Source organism: Balearica regulorum, chromosome 26 (genome assembly GCF_011004875.1).
Source record: "Balearica regulorum gibbericeps isolate bBalReg1 chromosome 26, bBalReg1.pri, whole genome shotgun sequence".
Classification (NCBI taxonomy): Eukaryota; Metazoa; Chordata; class Aves; order Gruiformes; family Gruidae; genus Balearica; species Balearica regulorum.
Genome location: NC_046209.1, coordinates 406,868 through 427,781, shown reverse-complemented (window position 1 = coordinate 427,781; position 20,914 = coordinate 406,868). Strand labels below are relative to the sequence as shown.

Sequence of the window (20,914 nt, the reverse complement as noted above, 5' to 3'; positions counted from 1 at the left end):
AAGCGCCAGGCTGGTTGTTCACACAGTTTATTTGCTCGGTTCGGGTGTCTTACAAACAATGGGGAGGGCCGGGGAGGGGGAAAACTTCAAACGGTTTCGGCACAAGTGAAAAGCACGGGGGGCGCGGGAAGTGCACTTCAGCGGAGCCAGGGGGGGTGGTGGGGCTGGGGCTGGGGGACGCGGCCGGGCTCCTCCTGCTGCTGCTCAGCCCCTGCCAGCCCCGGCCTGGGGGGCCTGATCCTGCTGCCTGCCACCGCGGGGGCCGGTGCTGGGTCCAAAGCCAACCGAAGGGCAGGGGGTGCTGAGGGTGGGTTGGAGGGGGATTGCGGGACCCGGGGTGGGATGGGGCGAGTGGTGCTGGCCCCCAGTGAGGGGATGGTGGGAGATGATGGGCATCTCTGCTGGGGACCCAGCCCTAATCCGGCCCCCCAGGATCGATGGGGCAGATGCCCTGCAGCATCCAGCCCCCGCACCCCGCTCTGCGGCACTGCAGTGACAGGGGTCCGTCTGGAGGAGGGGGTCCCCCTTCCCCCCCGGGGGAGCCAGTCCCACCCCACTTCCCCAGCTCTGCCTCTCCCAGAGGCTTTCGGTGCCCGACCGGGGCTGGGGGCCAGGCTCCCATGGGCCAACTGGCACGGCAGCCCCATGAGCCCCCCCACAGCCCCCAACCCTGGCCCCTGCCCCCCTCCCCTATCCCTGCAGACTCCATTGAGGGGAAAACTGCAGCCTGGGGGAGAACTGGGGGGCAACTGGGATGTCATGGGGGGTGTCACTGCTCACACAAGGGGGCTGGGGGGGAAGGAAGGCCTTGGGGGGCTGAGCCCCATCCCCAGCTGCTCTGCCACCTGTGTCCCGGCGTGCTGGGCAGCGTGAGGGCTGCTCTGGGCCTGCATCGCTGGGGGCTCGGGGAAGCCCTGCCAACTCGCCCAGCCACCCTGGGCAGCCGGGACCCACTCGCACTTGGCCCAGGACCCCTGCACCGTGCCGGCCGGTTGCACCCTGCCCAGAGCTCCTCTGCCTCCAGGCCGTGGGGACCGGGCACTGCCGGCTCAGGGGCCGCTGGCGCAGGGCACCAGGCACCAAAAGCAACCCCGGCCTGGCATGGGCACACGGGGCTCCAAGCCCTGGAGTGTTTGGGACAGTGCTGGCAGGAGATGGGACCCCGGCCCGCCGGACCCGCAGGGCGGGCTCAGCGGCAGCGCCCAACGCCCGTGAGACGTGTCGGCTGCTGCGGCAGAAGCACCCAGGGTTTGGGCAGAGCTTGGCACCCATGGGTGCTGCCGTGGGCCCCCCACCCTCCCCGCCTGCCCCAGCAGGTCTCAGTGGGGAAGAATCGCTGGTGCTGGTGGTGAAATCCCCGCTGAAGGGCTGGGGCGCAGGGGGTGGGGGGAGCGGGGAAGGCTGCTCACAGTCCCAGCGTGGACACAGTGTCCTGGGGACACCCTCCATGGGACACTGGACCCCTGGCAGCTCCCAGTCCTGCTGACTGGGGTGAACTGGGCTGTCCCGCTTGCCCAGGGGAGCTGATGCTGCAGCCCCCCGCCCCAGAAAGCGGCTCTGCCGGGCAGCTCCAGCCCATGGGGAGCTGGGGCAGGAGGGGGATGTGGTGCTGGAGCTCCTGCCCCATCTCCATGGGGCTGGGCCCTTCTGCTCCCCTCCCTCCCTTGCTGCCATCGCCACCCATGTTGCCCCGGGAGGACACGTGCATCCGCCGTGGCCCCACTCGGCTCCCCGGGCAGGTGGAGCCCAGCAATGCCGGTCGGGCAGCTGAGATGCTGAGTGCCGGGGCAAGGAGCTCCTGCACGGGCAGCTGAGTCCCAGGGGGCAGAGCAGGGTCAGGGGCTGACCCGCAGAGCCATGCGTGGCCCATGGCCCCTGTGACCTCCCAGCTGCGACTCAGCATCATGGAGGGGCTGCTGCCCTCGATGCCCTTCCCTTGCCTGGACACGCTTTGTCCAGGAGGGGCTCAGAGCTCAGGGAGCCCAGGGCCATGGGGGCAAGGATGTGGGATGGAGTGGGAGCATCTGCGGGCAGCCGGCGGGGGGACAGCCCAGGGCCTTTCCCTGCAGAAGAAGCGGATGATGGAGGTGCGGAGAGAGGGCTGGCATGGGGCTGGCTCTGTGCCTGCCGCGGGCTGGGCCAAGCGTGAGTCCTGCTGACCGCCGGCTCCCCAGGAGTCATCTACGGACACGGCGGTGTCCTCTGATCCCCAGCCCGGCCGGCTCCGTCCTCCAATGGCGGGTGGGAAGTTGCCGGTGACAGGAGGGAAAGGCTCCAGCATTGGCGGCAGGATGGTGCCGGCGTGGGGTGAGGCCGTGCCATGGGTGGGGGCAGGTGCGCCGTGGGGTGGGGGGGTTCTCTAATAAATATCACAGGCAGCGCTGGTGGGGTGCGGCGCAGGGTGGGTGTTGGGCAGACGGGGCGAGCGGTGCCGTGGCCACGGTTCACTGCTGCCTGCTGTGGCTTCGCAGGCGCCATGTTGGATCTCCCCGGCTCTGCTGAAAGAGGGTCCGTGTCCGGTGGGGGAGGGAGCCCGGCGTGCCGGGTCGGCGGGCCTGGCTAGCGGGGGCCGGGGCAGAGGGGGCTCGGCGGGGGCAGCCTGCTCTGGCGGCGGCGCAAGGCCAGCGGGGCTCACATCACCGTGCAGCACTTGCAGCGCTGCTTCTTCACGTCTGTCTCCTGCTCGGCCTCCTTGGCGTCTGTGGCGTTGGCATCCGGCTTCAGCCCACCCGGGCTCTCCTCACCCAGTGGCTGGGCGGCCGCCGGCTCCAGCGCGGTGCCGTTGGGCGGCGCATGGTCCTTGCTCACCGGCTCCGGCTTGCTCTCGGCGTCCTCGATCACCACCAGCTCGGCCTTGATGGTGCCCTCCAGCCCCAGCACCTTCTTGGTCTCGTCCTCATCCTCCACATTCTGGTAACCCATGAAGATCATGGTGACAGGCTGCTCCCGGCTCGGCTCCGTCCCTTCGCCCGGCGCCAGCACCGTGGTGCTTTCCCGCGGCTTGGCCTGCAGCCCCGTGATCTCCCGCCGCGGTGTCGGCTTCTGGCTGGCCGGGCCACTGCCAGCCTCCTCGCCCACCTTGGCCGAGGCATCGCGCCCGGCGGCTTCGCTCAGAGTAGCCTCGTCTGCCTTGTGCAGGAGCTCGTCGACCTCGGAGGAGCTGAGGGGGTGGGCCCCGTTCTGCAGGACCCCGTCCTCGGCGCTCACCGCGTGCACCACTGCAGGGACAAGAGGAGGGAGCGTGAGGGGGGCTCTGGCCAGGGGGGCTTGGGCTGGGGGCACAGGTTGACCTGGAAAAGCTCCTGCTGGCGCAACCCGCTCAGACCTGGCTCCTGTGTGGCTGGGGAGCGGCACCTTCCCCTCCCCAAAGGCCCTGGCACTGAGGCCGGGAGCCCCTGGCAGCACCCTGACCCCCTCCCCGGCCAGAGCTGCCACCGGACCCTCCCCAGCATCGCCTGGCCCCTGCCTGACAGCAGACAGGGAGGCCAAAACAAAGCACAATGTGAGGAGCCATTCCCAGCCCTTGGCACCTCTGAAGCCTCAGGCCCGGCTTGCCTCGCGGGAGCCGCAGCCATCTGCCAGGTCGCCGACAGCCTGCCAAGCTGGCCGCGCTCGCCGCGGCGGGATGGCATCCGGCTGGCGCCTGATTCACCCGGGGCCGACACGATGCTCTGCATCAGATCACCGCTGCCGCCCCGAGACTCCAGTGAGCGCTCAGCAGGCGCTGCCCCACCGTGTCCCACCACGTCCTGCCGCATTCCGTCATGTCCCGCTGCCTGTGGGACCCGGTGGCTCCATGCCCGGGAGGGGACAGGGCTCTTCCACCGCCGGCGTGCTTTGCACAGCTGCTTGTGGCACTGGAGGCAGCAGACGTACGTCACGGTGAGTGGCCTCCAGCTCATCGCATTTTCCACTTGACCTGGGGCATCATGCGATGATCAGCGCAACGGCCTCAACAGCAATGGAGTGATGGATGACAACCAGCCCAGGCATGGCTGGCTCGGCCGGGACCAAGACACGCTGCCCCAGGCCGATTGCTGCCGAGGCGGCTCCTCAGCCTGTGCTTGGAGCTGGGGGTCCCGGAGCAGCGGGGGGCTGAGCCAGGCGGCTGGTGGAGGTGAAGGCCTGCGTGGCCCGGCACAGCCACTGCCACAGGGAGGGTGTTCAACGGGACCGGCTGCTGGTGCAGCACGGTTTCCTCGGAGAGGCGGTCGGTCTACTCGGCCACCACAGTCCCCAGTAACGCGCCCCAGGTCCGTGGCTGGTCCTTGCCACCAGCACAACCATCCCTCAGGTGCTACCAGGCCCTTCAAAGCAGGTTCCCGGAGGTTCTCAAAAGCAGGTGCCGCAGGCACGGTCCGGTCCCTGTCGCTGCGCCTCCTCTGTGCCCGGTGGCCACGGTCCCCTCTGCCAGCCTGGGCGTGGCGGGCCGATGCAATGCCAGTGCTGCGTTCCCTGCCTGCAGGACAGGCTACCGAGTCTTGGACACAGCAGATCATCTTCTCCACTCTCTGGTGGTGCAGGGTCATGATGTGCAAACCAGGGCTGGCCCATTGGGACCATCCACACCATGCCGCCAGGATGGATCCCACGCTGGGCTGGCCAGGGCGCAGGAGTGGGGCCGGCAAGGGGTTGCCCTGAGCTGTCGCCCCTACAGAACAGGCAAGGACAGCCAGCAGCGGCTCCAGCCCTTCCTAGCCCCGGCGCCCGCCGGGATGCTTGGGCGGCCACTCCCTCGTCCCCTGCCCTTTGCTCCTGACGTCTCCGAGTGGTGCGGGATGGGCCATACCTTTCAGCTCATCCTCGTACACCTTGACCCCCTGCAGACAGTGGTTCTGGGGGAGCATGGTGGTGCTGGACAGGACCTTGGTCTCCCCAGTCACTCTGTCCTTCTCCACCGTGATCTCCACCGAGTACATGGCTGGGACACAAAGAGGACAGCACGCGTTACGGCGGCCCTGGCCCTCCCCAGCCCCTGCTCAGCGGCCAGCAGCAGGCAGGCGCATGGTGGCAGCGGTGCGGTGCGGTGCGGCGCGGTGCAGCGCGGTGCTCAGCGGCGTTAGCGAGGCAGCAGGCGGCAGCGAGGAGCGGTGAATGGCAGAGGCGAGTGTGACATCCCAGGCACAGCCCTCCTATGGGACCCGTGGGGCTGTCGCCGTCCTGGCGCTGCCGGCATCACCTTACCTCCACGGCTTCTGCGTCCCCTGCGCCGGGGCCCAGCCAGGTCCTGGAGGAACCGTGGTGGGTGGTGCCACGTCCGTCTGTCCGCCCGGTGAGCGGTGCCGGCCGCGGGGGCCTGGGCTGGGAGCCAGGCTCATGCTTGTGGGAGGCAGCATCCCCCGCTGAGGGTGCTGGTGCTGGGGCAGCCCCTCTGCCCCCATGGGACGGGCGATCCTCGGCATCTCTCCTTCGGCTCCTGGTGACGCTTTGCTCCGAGGACCCCCGAGATGGGATCTGCCCAGCACCGGTGCTGCAGCCCGGTCTGAGCCATCCCCCCAAACCGGAGCAAACCCCTCCAGCAGCAGAGCTGTCTGCAGCCCCCCCAGTGCGGGCAGCTCGGCCCCGCACGCCCCTGCCTGCTCTCAGTGCCCCTGCAAGCTCCCCGCCGGCAGCCAGCCACGGAGCTGCGAGCGCTGGCACAGGGTCAGCCATGCCGGCAGCCGACGCTCCGCTCCCTCGCCCACGCACCAAGAAGCCACAAACAGGCTGGGAGCTGAAGGATGAAACCGGAGCAGAGACATGGAACAGGGGGGTGGGGGGCCTCAAACCATGAACCAGCCGTGGCGTGGAAGCGAAAAGAAACCCTCTGATTGCAAATAAATGATGTTCTCTGCCTTGGGCTTGGAAAGTCATCGAGCGGCGGTGGCAGGGCTGCGGGGTGGGCAATGAGCCAAGGGGCAGCGTGGGAGCAGAGAGGGGGGAGCGACCAGGAAGGAGTCCTCCTCCTGGGGACACAGGCACCTACCTGCCTTCATCATGTCGGTGCCTTCCACCGCCTTCATGGGGCTGCTGGAGATCTTCTTCTCGGCTGGGGACAGAGAGCAGAGGTGACCACCTGAGCCAAAACGATCACCCGGTTGTCTGTGCGCCCACAGGACGGGACCTGGGGAGGGGCTGGTGCCTGGGATTGGGGATAAGCCCCCCCCACTGCAGGGCACCGCTGCCCGGGAGGGGACAGGGACAGGGGACATGGGGACAGGGCTGCCCTGGCTCCCCCCACCCATCCGCTCCAGTGCTGGGGCAGCACAAGATTGGGAACCGTGGCCGAGGGGGGATCACCTACCCTTGACTGTGCCCAGGGGACTCTGCAAAACAGAAGAGCGAGGTTAGGAGCCGCCGGGAGACACTGCGCACCCACCACCCACACACCCAGCCCCACCAGGGCAAGGGACCCCCCTGGCCCAGCCCCGCTGGCACAGAGGACCGGCAGGGCAGGGGCTCCAAGGGCGGCAGGGACACGGTGGGTGGCCAATCCGCCCAGCTGGGACTGGGGGGGCACCGCAGCCGCGCCAGCACCCCGGTGCAACCCCGCAGCCATCGGCAGAGCCTCCCCGCGCTCAGCCCCTCTGCCAGTGCAACCTGCCTGCTGCCACACCGTCACCCCGGCAGCTCCCTGCTCCGCGCCGGTGCTCAGGTCCGGTCTGGCAGGGGCTGAGCAAGTGCCGACCTCCCCCCCAGGCACCCCCTCTCCCCCTTCACCCCTCCCGCAGCAGGCAGCCCTGCCTGCGGAGAGCGGCCGTGCCCACCTTCTGCGCGTTGGGGACAGCCTCTGCCTTCTCCTCCTTGGCCGGTGCTGCCACCTCTGCCAGGTTCTCCTTGGTGGAAGCCGCCGAGCTGCCGTTTTCCAGCGTCTCCAGCTCCTTCTCCAGCCTGTGGGGAGAGTCGGGGTTGAGAGGCCGTGGGGAGCTGTGGCGCAGGCGGCCGCAGCAGACCTGTGAACACGGGCCAGTGACATGGCGCAGGGGAGAAGGGAGGCACAAATCAGCCCCGGGGCTCGCGAGGCACAGGGACGGACAGACAGACCTCGGCCAGAGCCGTCACCATCTCTTCGCAGGGGAAAGGTGTGTGTTTGCTGGAACAAACAGAGGGGCTTCGCCAGCGAGTGCTGCCATCGCCCTTAACATGGGTGCCCATCGGCCGCGTGCCCCCACCCATCCCTTTGGGGTGAGTGATGCTCAGGACAACAGTTGTGGCTCCGTGGCCACTGAGCAACCGGGGTGGCCACTCAGCTGATGGGCTTGGCCCAAGTGGACAGAAGAAACACCTCTGTGTGCACTGGGTGGGGGACTGACCCCACGGGGTGACCCCCAGCTCTCTCTGTCCCTGTGCAGGGACAACTGAGCCCACCACAGACGTGCCAGGGTCCTCGGTTGGTGGCACGGAGCAATGCCACTCCATCATCATTCTGCTCCCACGTGTCATCCGAAGCCTGTTCGAGCTTCCCATGAGGACAACCGCCCGTTCCCAGCCACCCAGCCCGGTCAAGAGCTCAGCCGGCAGCCGGGCCCCACTGGGACGCAGCAGATGTCAGGGGAGTCCCCAGGGATTCATGGCTGTGTAACTCGGGGCCTCTCTGTCGGCGCAGTGGCAGCACCCCCGGCAGAGCCCCCCCTCCCTTAACTCCCATCTCCCCGCAAGACGCCGGCGGAGGAATGCACCGCGCCATTAGACGGACACAAAGGCCCCTTCGTGCCTGACCCCTCTCTGCACCGATGCTCGGTAATTAACGGCACAGCCGTGACTGATTGCATTCTTGCAGGGCAGCCGGGCTGCTGGGACACCTCCGTGCCGGGGGTCCCAGCCCCCCGCCTTCAGCAGCCCAGGCACTGGGGGCTGGGCAGGGGCTGAGGCTTCTACCCCCCACCTCCCCCCCTGCCTCTTCTCCAGGGGCTGAGCCATCACAGCGGGGATGGCCATCCCTGGGGAACCGGCCCCGGTTCCCTGCCCCTGCAATCCGGGTGCTGGGCACCAAGCAGCCTTCCCGGGGGGCCGAGCCCCCAGCCCAGCCCTGGCCCCCTCCTCGTGGTCCCACACAGCTTGTGGCTCCGCGTAGGGTGTCCGTGCTCAGAGGGGCCGCGGGGCCGGATGGGCTCCGGGACAAATGCCAGCAAGAACCCAGCCGGAGGGTTCCCAGTGAGAGCGGCTGAGCCCTGGCAGCGCTGCGGAGGCACCTCCTCCCCTGGCAGCTCTGAGCTCCAGAGCGGATGTTCTCCTCCGAGCGGAGCCACGGCTGAACTGGAGCAAGCATGGCGGCACAGCAGCGTGCCTCGAACCGCGACCCTCGAGCCTCGTGCCCAGCACGCGGGACTGAGCTGCATCTCAGCCTCCCGTCTGCCCGGGGGCAGAGAAGGTTGGGGGGGTCTCTGGAGGGACCCGGGTGCACTCCGAGCGCACCCTGACTCCCCGGCCCCACACCGTCCCCGTTACCTCTGGATGGTTTCCTCCAGCTCCTTGGTTTTCACCTCATCCTCCTGCATCTGCTTCTTCATGGCCTCGTCCTCCTCGGAGGCTGATGCCGGGGCCCCCTCCAGCAGCCATCTCTCCCGCAGAGCCTTGGACTGGGGAGCAGAAAGGGGTCACGGTCCTGCTGCCCCCCGCAGTGGGGGGTCCCTGACACGTCCCCAGTGCAGAGGCAGCCCAGGGTCCTGGGGGATCCTCACCTTGAGATGCTGCAGCTGCCGCCTGTCATCCTCGAGCTGCCGCCTTTTGTTCTCGATCTCCGTCTGGCGTTTCCGCTTCTCCTGGAGGGACGAGAGCGGCAGAGACGGGGTCGGGGGGGGGGGTGTCGTCGGTGCCAGGTACCACCCGCCCAGCCAGGGCACCATCCCGAGAGCGGGGGGCAAGGGGCTCGTGGGGGGTCTGACACGGACACACGAGCCGTGCCTGGGACTGCGAGACTGGCCTTGGGGACAGCCCCCCAGCCCTGCGTCACGTCCCTGCCCTCACTGGGGGAAACCGAGGCACGGAGGGTGCAGAGAAATCAGGGCAGAGCCTGGAGTCTGTTCACCATCTCAAAATTTACCTTCCCCTCACCCGGCCCCGCTGAGCAAGCTGGCCAGCGTGGGGGGAACCAGCCCCCACGGCCTCTCCCCAGCCCCCCCCTCACCGCACGTCCTGGGGCCGGTCCAGATCATTTCAGCAGAGTCAGTCCCAGCCCGGGAAGCATCACCCGCTTTCTTTCTCCTCTGGCCCAGAACAATTTGCCCTTTGTGCAGCGGAGATCGGCCGATAGCGGGCCAGGCTGGGGAAGCTGGCAGCCCGTTGCGGGCAGGGGAGCTGCTACGGGGCAGCGACGGGGTTTAAAACCAACCCGGTGCCCGGCTCTGTGCCGGGAGGGGCTGCCCAGCGTGGCCCCCGACTGCTCGCTAACTAATGTAATTACTAGGGGTCATAGGCAAGGCCAGATCCTGCACGATCCTCAGCCCTTCCCTGGCAAAGGACAAAGGGGGAATCGCTCATTTCCCTCTCACTCGGGGCTCGTCAAGGCATTGCTTCATTAATTAAAACTCCAGCCACCCGTTGCTCGCTCTGCGCCGGCACAGCCCCTGCGCCCACACTTTCCTCCCCACTGGTGTCTGCCCCGTGCGCCGCAGGCGATGGTACGGGGATGTGGGGACGCAGGCTCAAGGTCCGGCGCGCTCGTGGCGCGCTTGCCGCGCGCAGGGGACTCACCGCGATGGCCTGCAGCCTCTCCTGCTGAAGGGTGCTGGCCTCCACGACCCTGCAAGAGAGCAGAGAGCAGCAGTGAGGAGCGCGGCCGCCCCAACGGAGGAGCCGCGGGCAGCGGGTGAATGGGGACATTGTGCCACCGGTGAACCGGACACAGCGCACGCACAAAAGCTGAACTCTTCCCTTACGCCGGCTGCTTTCTCCCTTTCCCCTTTTCCCCCCCAGAGCCAAGCATCCCCTGCCTGCACAGCTCCCCCAGGCACCCTTTGGCCCCCTGCCCTGCCCGAATCCCCCAGGAGAGGCACCCGAGGGTGACCCAACGTGGCCGGACCCGCTCCTCCTGCGGCTGCGCCACAGATGGAAATGGTGACCACGGAGGTGCTGGAGTGGGACGGTTCTGGCCACCCCTGCGGTTCAACCTGGCTCACACTTTCCATTCCAAGCCCATTTCTTGGCTGCCGACACTTTTCCCAGACAGTGACCTTTCCGGGCTGCGAGCACAGGCACAGGCGCACACACGTGCACACACACACGGACACGCTCAGACGCACGCGCGCAGACACGCACAGACACACACATTGCAACCGGCTCCGCTCCAGCTGGGGTTTGTGCTCCCGGGCCCGGCACCTGCCTGTGCACCGTGAACTGCTGCAGCCGTGCCCGGGGTGCTGCCGGCGGCAGCTGCCTCACCGGCCCCGACGCAGCTCTCCTGGGTGTAGCCGGGCCCCAGGGTGCTGCGAGAAGGGGGTGCCCTGACCCCCCCCACAGCCACTTGCCCACACACCCGCCTTCCCATGTCCCGGCGGCGCGAGAGCCCCGAACCAGCCCGACGGGCAGCGCAGCCCCGCGGGGCCCGGTGAGAGCCCCCACGCCGCGAAGCATCAGGTGCAGGTTCAGCTGCCGGGAGCCGCAGAGCGGGGCTGAAGGCGTCTGCCCTGGGCTGGCTGTGACTGGGGATGCTCCGGCACCGCAGGGAGCCGGCTGGCTGCTCGCCAGACGATGCTAACAAAGTGCTTAGCTGTGACAGTAATTAGGGTGGGAGGCACGGAGGTATCGTCAGACGATGGATCATTGCCGCTTAGTTCCCAGAGCAAGGGACAGCAGAGCCTGTGAGGGAGCAGCTGTGCAAGCAGCCGCTCTGGAGGAGACACCGGCATGAAGACACCGGTCTGGGCTCCGGTCCCCACAGCCGAGCCCTTCCTCCGGCTGCTCCCTTGCACCCAAGGCCGCCTGCGCCGCTGCCCTGGGCAAGCAGGAGGGAGGAAACGTGGGTGGGGGTCCGCACCGGTCCAGCTCCGGCCCCTGCCCATGGCTGTTCCTGCAGCTGGTGGATGTCGGGGCTGAGGCGGCAGACGGGAGAGCTCTCGGACTTAATTTATGCCGGTGGTTAAGTGCACATCCATTTTCACAGCTCCCAGGAGCTCCTGCCCTGGCTGAGCGCACGGAGCCGATATGGCTGATGTGTGGGAGCCGGGGGGGACGCCCCTGCACCTGCCTCTCCCCGTTCCATCCCTGCACGCCTGGCTGGGCCCGAGGGCTTAAAAAATGCAATTAAAACAGGACGCAGACAGTCCCTTCCCAGCGGGCAGGAGGTAGGGAGAGGAGCGGCCGCAGGGCCACCGGCAGTCCCAGCCCACATGGGGCGAGGGGGGGACAGGGAGGGACCGGCAGCGCTGAGTCCCCAGCACAGTGGGAAAAGCCATTAGCAAGGAGCGAGTGCCAGGAGCCCAGTCCCACCCCGGCCTCACCGCGGCTGCGCGCTCGAGGGCACCCAGCGTCTCGGGGGCCACGGACCCGCTGGCACAGGCTGAAGCCATCCCCGGCTTCATACGGCACCAACCACAACAGGAGCCGAGCCCCAGCCCAGTTCGGGGTGCCCATTTTGGAAGACAATGAGGACTCTGAGGTGCCACCCGGCAACCGCAGGCTGTGGGCACCCTGATGGGGGGGGCACCAACCCCAGTCCCTGGGTTTCTCCCCATCCCTCCTCCCACTGCATCGTCTGCTGCCCGGGGGATGCAGGCTGGGCTCTGCAGATGGCCCAGGGCTGGGGGTGGCGTAGGCAGGAGGAGAGAGCTCCTCTGCGCTCCCAGTAAGGGCTTTTTCCAAAGATGGTTTTATACACGGGGCGGGCACGGGCTGCTGCACCCCGCGCATGGTACCTCCCCGGGCTGGCCTCCAGCCACACGTGCCAGCATGCGTGCCCTTCCACACTCGTGTGCAAGAGCCGGGCTTTATAGCAAATCAAAGGGGCTCTGCTGGGGCAAAAGGACCCCCTGCCTCCGCCTGCCGCCTCCTCGAAGCCAGCGATTAACCGAAAACTGCTCAGAGCCGCCCGTCCTCCCCTCACCCCGCACCCCAGGATCCCGGCGGCGTGTGAAATCCAGGCCAGAAAAACAAACCGGGGAAGGTGTTGCGTTTGTAGTGGTTATTTTTGTGCTGTTTGCAGCGACGGCTGTGACTGTTTTGCACACGCAGGCGCACACCTGCCGTGCACAGCCTCCCGTGTGTCACGCCTGGCAGCCCGCGGCCTGATGCCGCACCCCGGACAGGAATTAAATAATTAGAAACCCAAAGAGAATCGGAGCGTCTGCGAGTCCCTGTGGCATCCCCGCTCGCTCTGCTGCCGCTCCCTGCCCGGCTGCGCAGGGTCTGAGAGCAGCAGGACCCAGCACAGGGACAACGGGAGGGGGTGAGGGGCCGACCCCGCTCCCTCCCCGACTGTCCCGAACACCAGTTGCACCCTGCCAACCCCCCCATGGTGGGAGCTGTTCCCTCGCGGGGAGTGGGGCCAGGAACAGCGGGTTTTTCCAAGGAAAACCTCCTCTGCCAACCTGCCAGAGCCGTGAGCGGGGTCTGCCCTTCCCCAGCCCCGTGCCCGGGGTCTCGCCTCACCCCTGGCCGCAGAGGAATGAACTTTCTCAGGAAAGACAAGACCCAAAGCGTCATTCTCTTGCAGTTGCACAGCCCAGAGACAGAGCTGTCGCAAGGACTGCGATGGAGCCGGTGGGCCCCCACGGGCAGGTGTGGGGGCTGTGGGGATGCAGGGCCCCGACGGGGTGAGCATGGAGTGGGCGCTGGGAGCAGCATCGGCATCACGGCCCTACGCCCAGCCCCGGGCTCCGGCCCAAGGGGTGAAACCTCCCCCTTCAGCCCCCAACCCAGCTCCAAACCAACGAGGAACCCCCCCGGGATTCGGAGCAGCTGGGACGGCTCTCTGCAGACATGGATTATGTGCGAAAGTTGAAGGGAGGAACTGGCTGCCCCCGCCCCCGCCGTGCCCTGCCCCGAGCCAGGGCTGCCCGAGCGGCCACGGGGCCAGGCTGGCACCAGCTCCACCGTGCCAGGGCTGCCCTACGCCAAGGGCACCTTCCTGCTCTGGAGGCAGGGGTCCCCCCCGATCCCAGCTCTCAGCACCCCAAGCTCTGAAGGCTTTGGACCAAGGCCTGTTTCTCTCCTGGATCTTGCCCTGTTCGATGGATCCAAACTTTTACAGCATTCCTGAAATGTTCTGTTCTGCTTTTCCTCCCTCCTCTATCCTCTTTATTTTCCATTATTTGCTACAGTCTCCGCATTCCCGGGTCGAACGCCAGGAATCTTCCTGGCCCAGGGAGAGACGTGAAACAGGCTGGATGCCCCTCGCTGGACGCCTCCGGCCCCGCCATCCCAGCAGCCTGCGCACCCCAGCCCTGCTGTGGGGCTTGACCCGACCTACCGCCCCGGGGGGGGGGGACGACACTCATCCATCGCCACCAGACCCTGGCCAGAGGGGGGAGGGTACAGTGGGACAGACCCTGGTGTCCCCAGCTCCCTGCCCACTGAGATGGGGCGATGACGTGGAAGGATGGGTGGAGGGGTCCCATACCCCTCAGCCAGCCCCCCGGGGCCCGCCGTGCCCTGTCCCTGGGGGTCGGTGTGCTCGGCAGGGACCCTGCTGCTGGAGGCGGGAAAGCCGGGGCCAGGGGCCCGATCCGGGGGGGGGGGGGGGGTGCCCCTGCTCCGGGCTGCCCCGGACCCTCCCCACGCTGCGGCACAGAGCGGAGCAGCCTCCGAGCCGCCGTTCCCCGCTCCCCCCCCGCCTCCCCCGCCGCCATCCTCCTCCTCTTCCTCCGCCGTTCACCGCGGGGGTGGGAACCGAGGGGGTGCCGCAGCCCCGGGCCGGGCCGGTACCGATGGGGCCCCGCAGCCTCCGGCCCCGGTGACTGATGGCTCCGCCGAGCCGGGAGGCGGTTCCCTAGCAACGGCGCCATGGCAACGGCGCCATGGCAACGGGGAGAGCCGCCGGGAGGGGGATGTGCAGCGCGGGCAGAGGGACCGAGGGCCCCCCCCCCCCCCCCCGGGCCCGGGCAGCATCCGGGGCTGGGAGCACCGCTCCGTGGGCCCTGCACCCCCGGCAGGCCAAGGCCACAGCATCCCCAGAGCCTCCCCGGAGGTTTTGGCCACGCCAGCGAGAGCTCCGGATCCCATCCTGGGTGCCGGGGAGGGGCGGAAAGGTGAGCCCTGGGCTACCGAGCCCGGGGCCACTGAGCCCCTCAGGAACCACGAGCCCAGGAAAGAACCCCAAAGTGAGCCCTTCCTGCCCCCTCACTCATTTCACCCGCTCTCATGAGCTCTGGTTAACAGGGCTCATGTTTTTCCACCCAGTGTCCACTGCACGCGTGTCCCAGCCCTGCCGGTCCCAGGGCAGCTCCTCAAGCCGTTCCCACATGCGCTGCGTGGTAGCGAGAGCCACGGGCCGCGGCACAGGAGAAGAGGTCGACAGGACCAGGGAAGCGGGTGGCACCGGGGGATGATGCCCCAGGAACTCCCACCTGCAAAGGCAGCAGTCCCTGCACCCGTGGATGGATACGCACACACGCGTGAGCACACACGCGCCCCGTGCACGCACCCGTGCTCTCCCTTGGCTCTCCAGCTCTTTCCAGCCCTGCTGATGCTGCCGTTTCCTACTATCACAAGGGAAGCCCGTGACCTTTTGTCTCCTCCCTGCCTGACATGAAACAATAATGTTTATTTGCCTTCCTCTGTTTTTTCCCATTAGCTCATCCAAATGTGCGAAGAGCCATTTCAAGCTGCTCCTCCGCTCCCCTGACCTCCGCTCCCTTTCCACCCACTCAGCGATGAGCCAGGGGATGGCAGGGAAAGTGCCCTACACGGGGGCACCCCCGCCTGGACCCCCGTACTGACACTGGCCAGCCACGACCCCGGGGAGACGGGCCGTGGTGCGGGGCCCAGAGCCCACGTAAATGGCAGCACCAACGGCAATTGAGAGGCCGGCACTGATTTGCACCACCGTTCCCGTGCCAAGAGCCAGGCCCAGAGTGACGCTGCCATGGGGAGCGCGCCTGCGGAGAGTCTGCAAAGCCTCTGTCACGAAGCCATTAGCAGCAGGGCCACTATCGAACGCCCTCGTTGGCGGTGGGCGTGGAGGGGAGGGGGCCGCAGCAGCCCAAGGGCCGGCACTTATCGACAGCAAAGGCAAATAAATCAACGGCCAGCGGCTCAGGCGAGGGTGGCCAGAAAGCCGTGCTGCCGAGCAGCCGGGTGCTGGGTCCGACCCGCCTGCTCAGGTCCTGGTGACACAGGGGCTGCTCCTGCCCTGCCCCGCGGCGCTGGCTACCTCCACCCCACAGCTGGCTACCATCGCCCCAGCACTCAGTCCCGCTCCCTCCCTCTGTGTGAGCCGTGCCCTCCCCACGCTCCCGCTGCCTGCGCAGCCCCATCCAACGCTGCTGCCCTGGGAGGAGACAGGGACAGGGGAGAAATGGGGGGAGGTGGGAGGAGGAGATGGCAGCCCCAGGCTCCCGAAAACGCAAGATGCATTAGAGCAAGCAGAGCTGCCTGATTGATTCTTCGGGCTGAGACGTGGGCTGGGAGTGCCAGGAGAAAATGGATCCCATGAATATTTGATGAACAGAGGCTTGGGGAGGGAGTTTGATTGGAAAATTACAGTTCTTTCAAACAATGGTTCAAGTGCCCTCCAAACACTTGGGTTTCCAGCTCCCTTCCAGTTAGAGGAGCAAGGCTCCACCAGGAAACTCCCCCACGATTTATGAATGAGAGGCGCTGGCCGCTCCCCACGCCTGGAAGCACTGACCGGCTGGGACAGACAGCCCCAGCGCCGGCCTGGGACAAGGCACCCACCTCCCCGCCACCTCGGGGTGGCCCCGGCCGCATCACTTTGTCCCTGGTTCCTGTTCACACGAGGCAGTGCGGCTTTCCCACACCGCCGCCATGAACACAGGCACGCACGAGGCTCCAAGGAGCCGGCAAGAACGTGACTCCAGCACGGACTCCTGGCAGGGGCACCCTCGTGAGCCCTGGGCACCCACCGGGAGCTCGGTCCTTGGCGCCAAGCCCAGGGAAGAGCTCAGCCCACGTCCAGCCATGCTCCACCAGGAAACACCTGGCTGGGGCAGGATCCGCCCCGGCTCCTCTCTCTCCTCCCGGGCTGCTGCAGGGCTCATCCTCGCCCCCAAGAGCAGCTTCTGTCTGGGGCCCCAGGGGCTCGCTTGCCTCCGGATGGACAGACTCGGGAAACCGGGCTCCTGCGCACGCCTCTGCCTCCAGCCCTGAGCTCTGCGCCTCCACCCGACCCTGCCCCAGCGCACGTCGTCTCCCCGACCTTCCTCCCGGCACTTCCTCGCTGCCGCCACCTCCACCGCTGGAGACGGGCCCATGCCACAGCCTGGCCGAGCCCTGACACGGCTCCTGGCACGGTGCGAACCGTGTGAACCACCGACCCCGCACAGAGAAAGGGGCTGTTTCTGGCCAGGAAGCGGGAACGCCAGCACCGGCAGCTTCCCAGGAAACCTGCTCTGGTTCCTGCCCAGCCTCGTGGGTCCGGCCAAGAGGCCCCGTCCCGCGGCGGTGGCTGAACTCTGAACCCCAAGATCCGCCGGACCTGAGCAGGGCTGGGGTGCTCTTGTGCGGCGATGCTTTATGGCTTCCTCCAGGAGAGCTGGGAACCGTGACGGTGCTGTCCCCTTGGCCACATGCAGGGACAGGGAGGGATGGTCCATCCCAATGGTCCAGCCTGGGGAGCATCAGCTGAGTTTTGCTTCTCCCCAGAGGCGCGTGGAGAGCAGGGTCCCGAGTCCCTTCCCAAAGGGCCCCCAGGTCACCCCTCAGGCAGAAATCTCCCTCCTTCCCCTGGGTGCGACCATTGGCTTCAGATCAGGGACGGGGAGAGTCGGGAGGGGAGGCCTGGGAGAGACCCCACCCCAAGGAGACCAAAACCCGGGGAGGAGAGCAGCGACCTGCCCAGATGAACTACGGGAGCAGCCAGACACGGAGATGCAAAATCTCCCGCTGCTCAGGAGCACCAGTGGCAGCGGGAGCAGAGGGCAGACGAGCAGCCCCGACAGGACCAGCACAGCCTTTACGAGAGCTGGAACCTTTCAGCCAAACCTCCCTGGGCACCAGCAGCTCATGGCGGCCAGGACCCTCCTCCAGCCACTGCCAGTGCCAGGCACAGCAGGAGCCAAAGCAAGGCCGGCCGCACGCTCCCCTGTGCCCGTGATCTGCCACAGAGCCAGGCCGATGTCGGGGGAGCACCCCGCTGTGTCCCCCCCACTCCCATTCCGGGACTCTCCTAAACCTCCGGCCCCATGACCAGGCTCTGGATTTGAGGGAGCAGGACTGACCCAGTGAGTCCTGGGACAGGGGTGCCGGAGCTGCAGCACCCCCGGTAAACCCAGCCCCACCTGGGGGAGTGCACTCGGGCATTTTAACCACCAATGACTTTTGCACATTTATTCCAGCCCGAAAGCTCAGGAGCCTCCTCCCGAAGAGCCGCATCCGGCTGAGCAGCCAGAGGGGCTGTACCGGCGCTGCCCACACAGAAGCCGTGCGCGCCCCGTTTTGCTTTTCAGCTGTGCCCCGCACCCGCAGACAGGCCTGCGGGGAAGATGCTGCTCCCACAGCTCGGTTGGGCGAGCTCTCGCCCCGGGTCAGAAGATCCATCGGCAGGTCCGGCGTACAGAGCTGGCGGGAGGGTACAAGCCCCCGCACCCCTCCACGGGCTCCTTGGCTTTGCCGGGAGGGTCCGTCTGTAGCCTCAGCTGCTGGAGGAGCTCGAGGAGGGTGGAGGGGGGTGAAAGGCAGCGTGCGGAGCCCAGAAGCAGGAGCTGCCATCCTGCCCGATGCCGTTCCCCGCTTCAACCCCAGCCCCGGGCACCTCCACCCCGGGAGACCCCACGCCCGGTCCCTGCAGCTCCTCGTCGCGCCCCCTGGTTCTGCCCTTTCCCTCGCTGCCTTTTGGCAAATCATACACACATTTTCCTCCCCAGAGAAGCGCTTTTCTGAAGGGATCAACGCACTGAGGAGTTGCCCAAAGCCGTGGAGCTGCCTTGGCGAGCTCTCGCACCACAAAGCCTCTGGCCCCTCCAGCAGCAAGGGGAGCCACCTCGCTCCCCTGGCCCCGCAGACGCTGCACCCCAGCCTCCAAAACATCCCCAGGCCCCTGCCGGCGCCTCCTGCCCTGCTCTCAGCCCTAAGCCAGCCAGAGCCCACCCCGACCCCAGGAAACCACCATCCCGTCCCTCGCCAGCGCCCCGCAGCTCCAGGGGCTCCCCAGGTGGGAGGCAGCCGGCGGCGAGCGGGACCTGTTGAGCACCCGGCATCTCGCTAGCAGGCGGCCAGTTCATCGGTGTAAGGCCAGGCGCCCACGAGGAGCCGAGGGTAGCTGACTCTGGGCTGGCCGCCCGGATGCCCCCGGGAAGCCCCCAGTGCCAAACCCAGGAGATGCTCGGGGGACCCTTGTTTGCCACGGTGGCGACCAGAGCCACAGGAGGGAAGGAAAGGCCTGGGTGAGGCAGGGCCAGCCCGGCCGGCTGCTGTCGCTGGTACCCAGCTCGTTGAGCAGCCGACCACCCCGTGCGCTCCGAGCACCAGCACGCTGCAGGCGGGAGCTGCTGGTGTCCCCGAGGGGCAAAACCAGAGCACGGGCAGGATGGTCCCCAGCTCCCGGCCTCCCAGTGGCCTCCACCTGCTCCCTCCTTCCCCATCCTCCCACAAAGCCCCCTGCCCGGCTCTGAGCCCGCCTGCAGGCACCGACCGACCGGGCAGGGCCCCACCGCAGCACACAAAGGACAAGGCTGGGGCCGGAGAGCGTCCCTCCGGCGGGACCCAGCGCACGAGGATCCCCCCCGTCGCAGCCGGGTCCCTCGGCAGAGGGCTGGGGTGCGCGCGCAGGGAGGGGTCCGCGGCTCACAGCCACCCACTCACCCCAGCCACACGCAGCAGCAACAACAGGTTCAAAACACAAAAATAAACGCCCTTCCCACCCCTCCGCTTCCCGCACCGCTGCCAGCGGAGACTCGCCCCCCACAGCCCCCGCGCCCGCTCCGGGGCCTCCGCCGCTGCACCCCGAGCTGGCGCCTCGGCACCCCACAGCATGGCAGGGCCCCGGGGAGGGGCAGCACCTGCTGAGCAGCATCGGGGGGTTGCGAGGCCCTGGTATTGGGGTCCCGAGCCCCCCGCATTGGGGGAATAAAGCCCCTGGTATTGGGGTCCCGAGCCCCCCACGTTGGGGGGATAAAGCCCCTGGTTTTGGGGTTCTGAGCCCCGGTATCTGGGGGATGTGAGCTCCCAGTTGTGGGGTTGCGAGCCCCGGCATTGGGGGGATGTGAGCCCCCCGGTTTGGGGATCCCAAGCCTCGGCATCAGGGCAATAAAAACCCCCGACTTTGGGGTCCTGAGCCCCGGCACTGGGGGGGGGGGCGGATATGAGCCCCCGGTATGAGCTCCATGAGCCCACGGTGCGGGGTGCCCGCAGCCCCGGTGCGGCGGTCCTGAGCCCCGGCACCCGGGGTCCCCCCCCCCGCCCCGGTACTGCGGTGCTCAGCCGGCGGCACGGGAGGGGGCCGCGGCCCGGTGCCGGGGTCCCGCTCTCCGCGGCGGCGGCGCGGCCGGATCCGGTACTCACTCCATTTTCCAGTCGGGCTGGGCGGCCGGAGGCGGCGGCGGCGGCGGCTCCGGCGGGGTCGGGCCGGGCGAGGCGCGGCGGAGCGGGGCCGGCGGCCGCCGGCGTCCCGGCGCTCAGGGCCCGGCGGGCGGCGGCATCCCCGGCGGGGCTGCGGGATGCGCAGGGATGTCGGGGCCGCGCCGGTGCTCCCGCCTCCCGCGCCTCCCGCACAGCTCCGTCTGCCGGGCGCGGCCCGCCACTGCCGCCGCCCCTCACCCGGCCTCGGGGCGCGGCGCTCCCCGCCCGCCGCTGCCGGCGCCCCGGTCCCGTCCGTCCCCCCCCCCCAACCGCCGTGCCGGAGCCGCGGCCGCTTCTGGGGTGCGGAGGAGGGGAGGACGGACCCAAAGCGGGGTGCCCGGAGCCGGGGCAGGCTGGAGGGGCCGCGGGCGCTGCCGGCTCCTTGCCCCGGGTGGGACGGGCCCCCCCCTTCCCGCCGGCCCAGCAGGGTCCCCACCCCGGGCACTGCCCCCCCCCCCCCCCCCGCAAAGGCCACGCTCATCGCTCCCACGGCACCAGGGCCTCCGCACCCCCCGCACGCCGCCCCGATGGTGCCAAGGGTGACCGGGGAGCCCGGGAGAGGGGGGAGCCCGGGCTGCGTGTCCCCCCCCCCCTCGCCGCTCCTCCGTTTCCCAACAAAACGGTCGCGTTGGGCAAACGCTGACAAACTGCCACAGGAAGCCCCGAGCCAGGCTCTGACCACGGCGCCGTTAGGAAATGTGCCCGCTGCCAGGGCCGGAGCTCCGGGCTCAGCACCGGAGCAAGCCCAGCTCTGCAGCGAGGGTCGCCCTGGCAGCGGGGCCCCCCGCCCCCCCAACTCCGGTACACCCTGTAGCCCTTCTTGCACCCCGGGAGGATGCAGACCTTGGGGGGGGGGGGGGGGGGGGAAGGCAAACTGCCCCTCTGCCCGCAGCAGCATCCCAGAGCCAGGCGGTCTCTGGAGGGGCTGAAAAACCATTCGTGTCCGAGCACGGCTCAGTCCCGGTGGGACCCGCAGCAGCCAGACTGCCGGCCAGCCCCCGGGGACACTGCCACGTCCTGGGAGCTGTCCTGGGATGTGGTGGGGCCCTGCTGCTCCCGCCTCTCTGCCAAGAGAAGAGAGGTTTCATCCTGATTAGCTGAAAGCAGAAGAGCAGTCAGGGCTGGGTTGGGAAGCTGCTCTGCTTTCTCTCTTTCTTCCCTAATCTGCTCTCCTCCCAGCGAGCAGCCGCTCCGCTCCAGGGGAAGCTGCAACGCCGCACCTACCCCCGACGGAGCATTGCACTGCCCGTGTCCCCCACCCCCC

At 68.2% G+C, this 20,914-nt stretch overlaps 1 protein-coding gene across 2 annotated transcripts; it reads right to left on the bottom strand.

Annotated features, from left to right (window-relative positions):
• Positions 1-17: 17 nt before the first annotated feature.
• On the bottom strand, positions 18-19,838 carry PALM (paralemmin). 2 transcript variants are annotated; one of them, XM_075736314.1, is made up of 9 exons: positions 19,594-19,838; positions 9,673-9,721; positions 8,661-8,741; positions 8,428-8,558; positions 6,747-6,870; positions 6,284-6,305; positions 5,966-6,028; positions 4,790-4,921; positions 18-3,218 (listed from the first exon to the last, which is right to left on the bottom strand). In XM_075736314.1, exons 1-9 carry the CDS (start codon positions 19,596-19,598, stop codon positions 2,632-2,634), a joined length of 1,194 nt encoding a protein of 397 aa, XP_075592429.1. In that variant the 5' UTR covers positions 19,599-19,838; the 3' UTR covers positions 18-2,631. The 2 variants fall into 2 exon arrangements, with proteins under 2 accessions (XP_075592429.1, XP_075592430.1); XM_075736315.1 differs by lacking the exon at positions 4,790-4,921 and having other exon boundaries at positions 19,594-19,837.
• Positions 19,839-20,914: the final 1,076 nt, after the last annotated feature.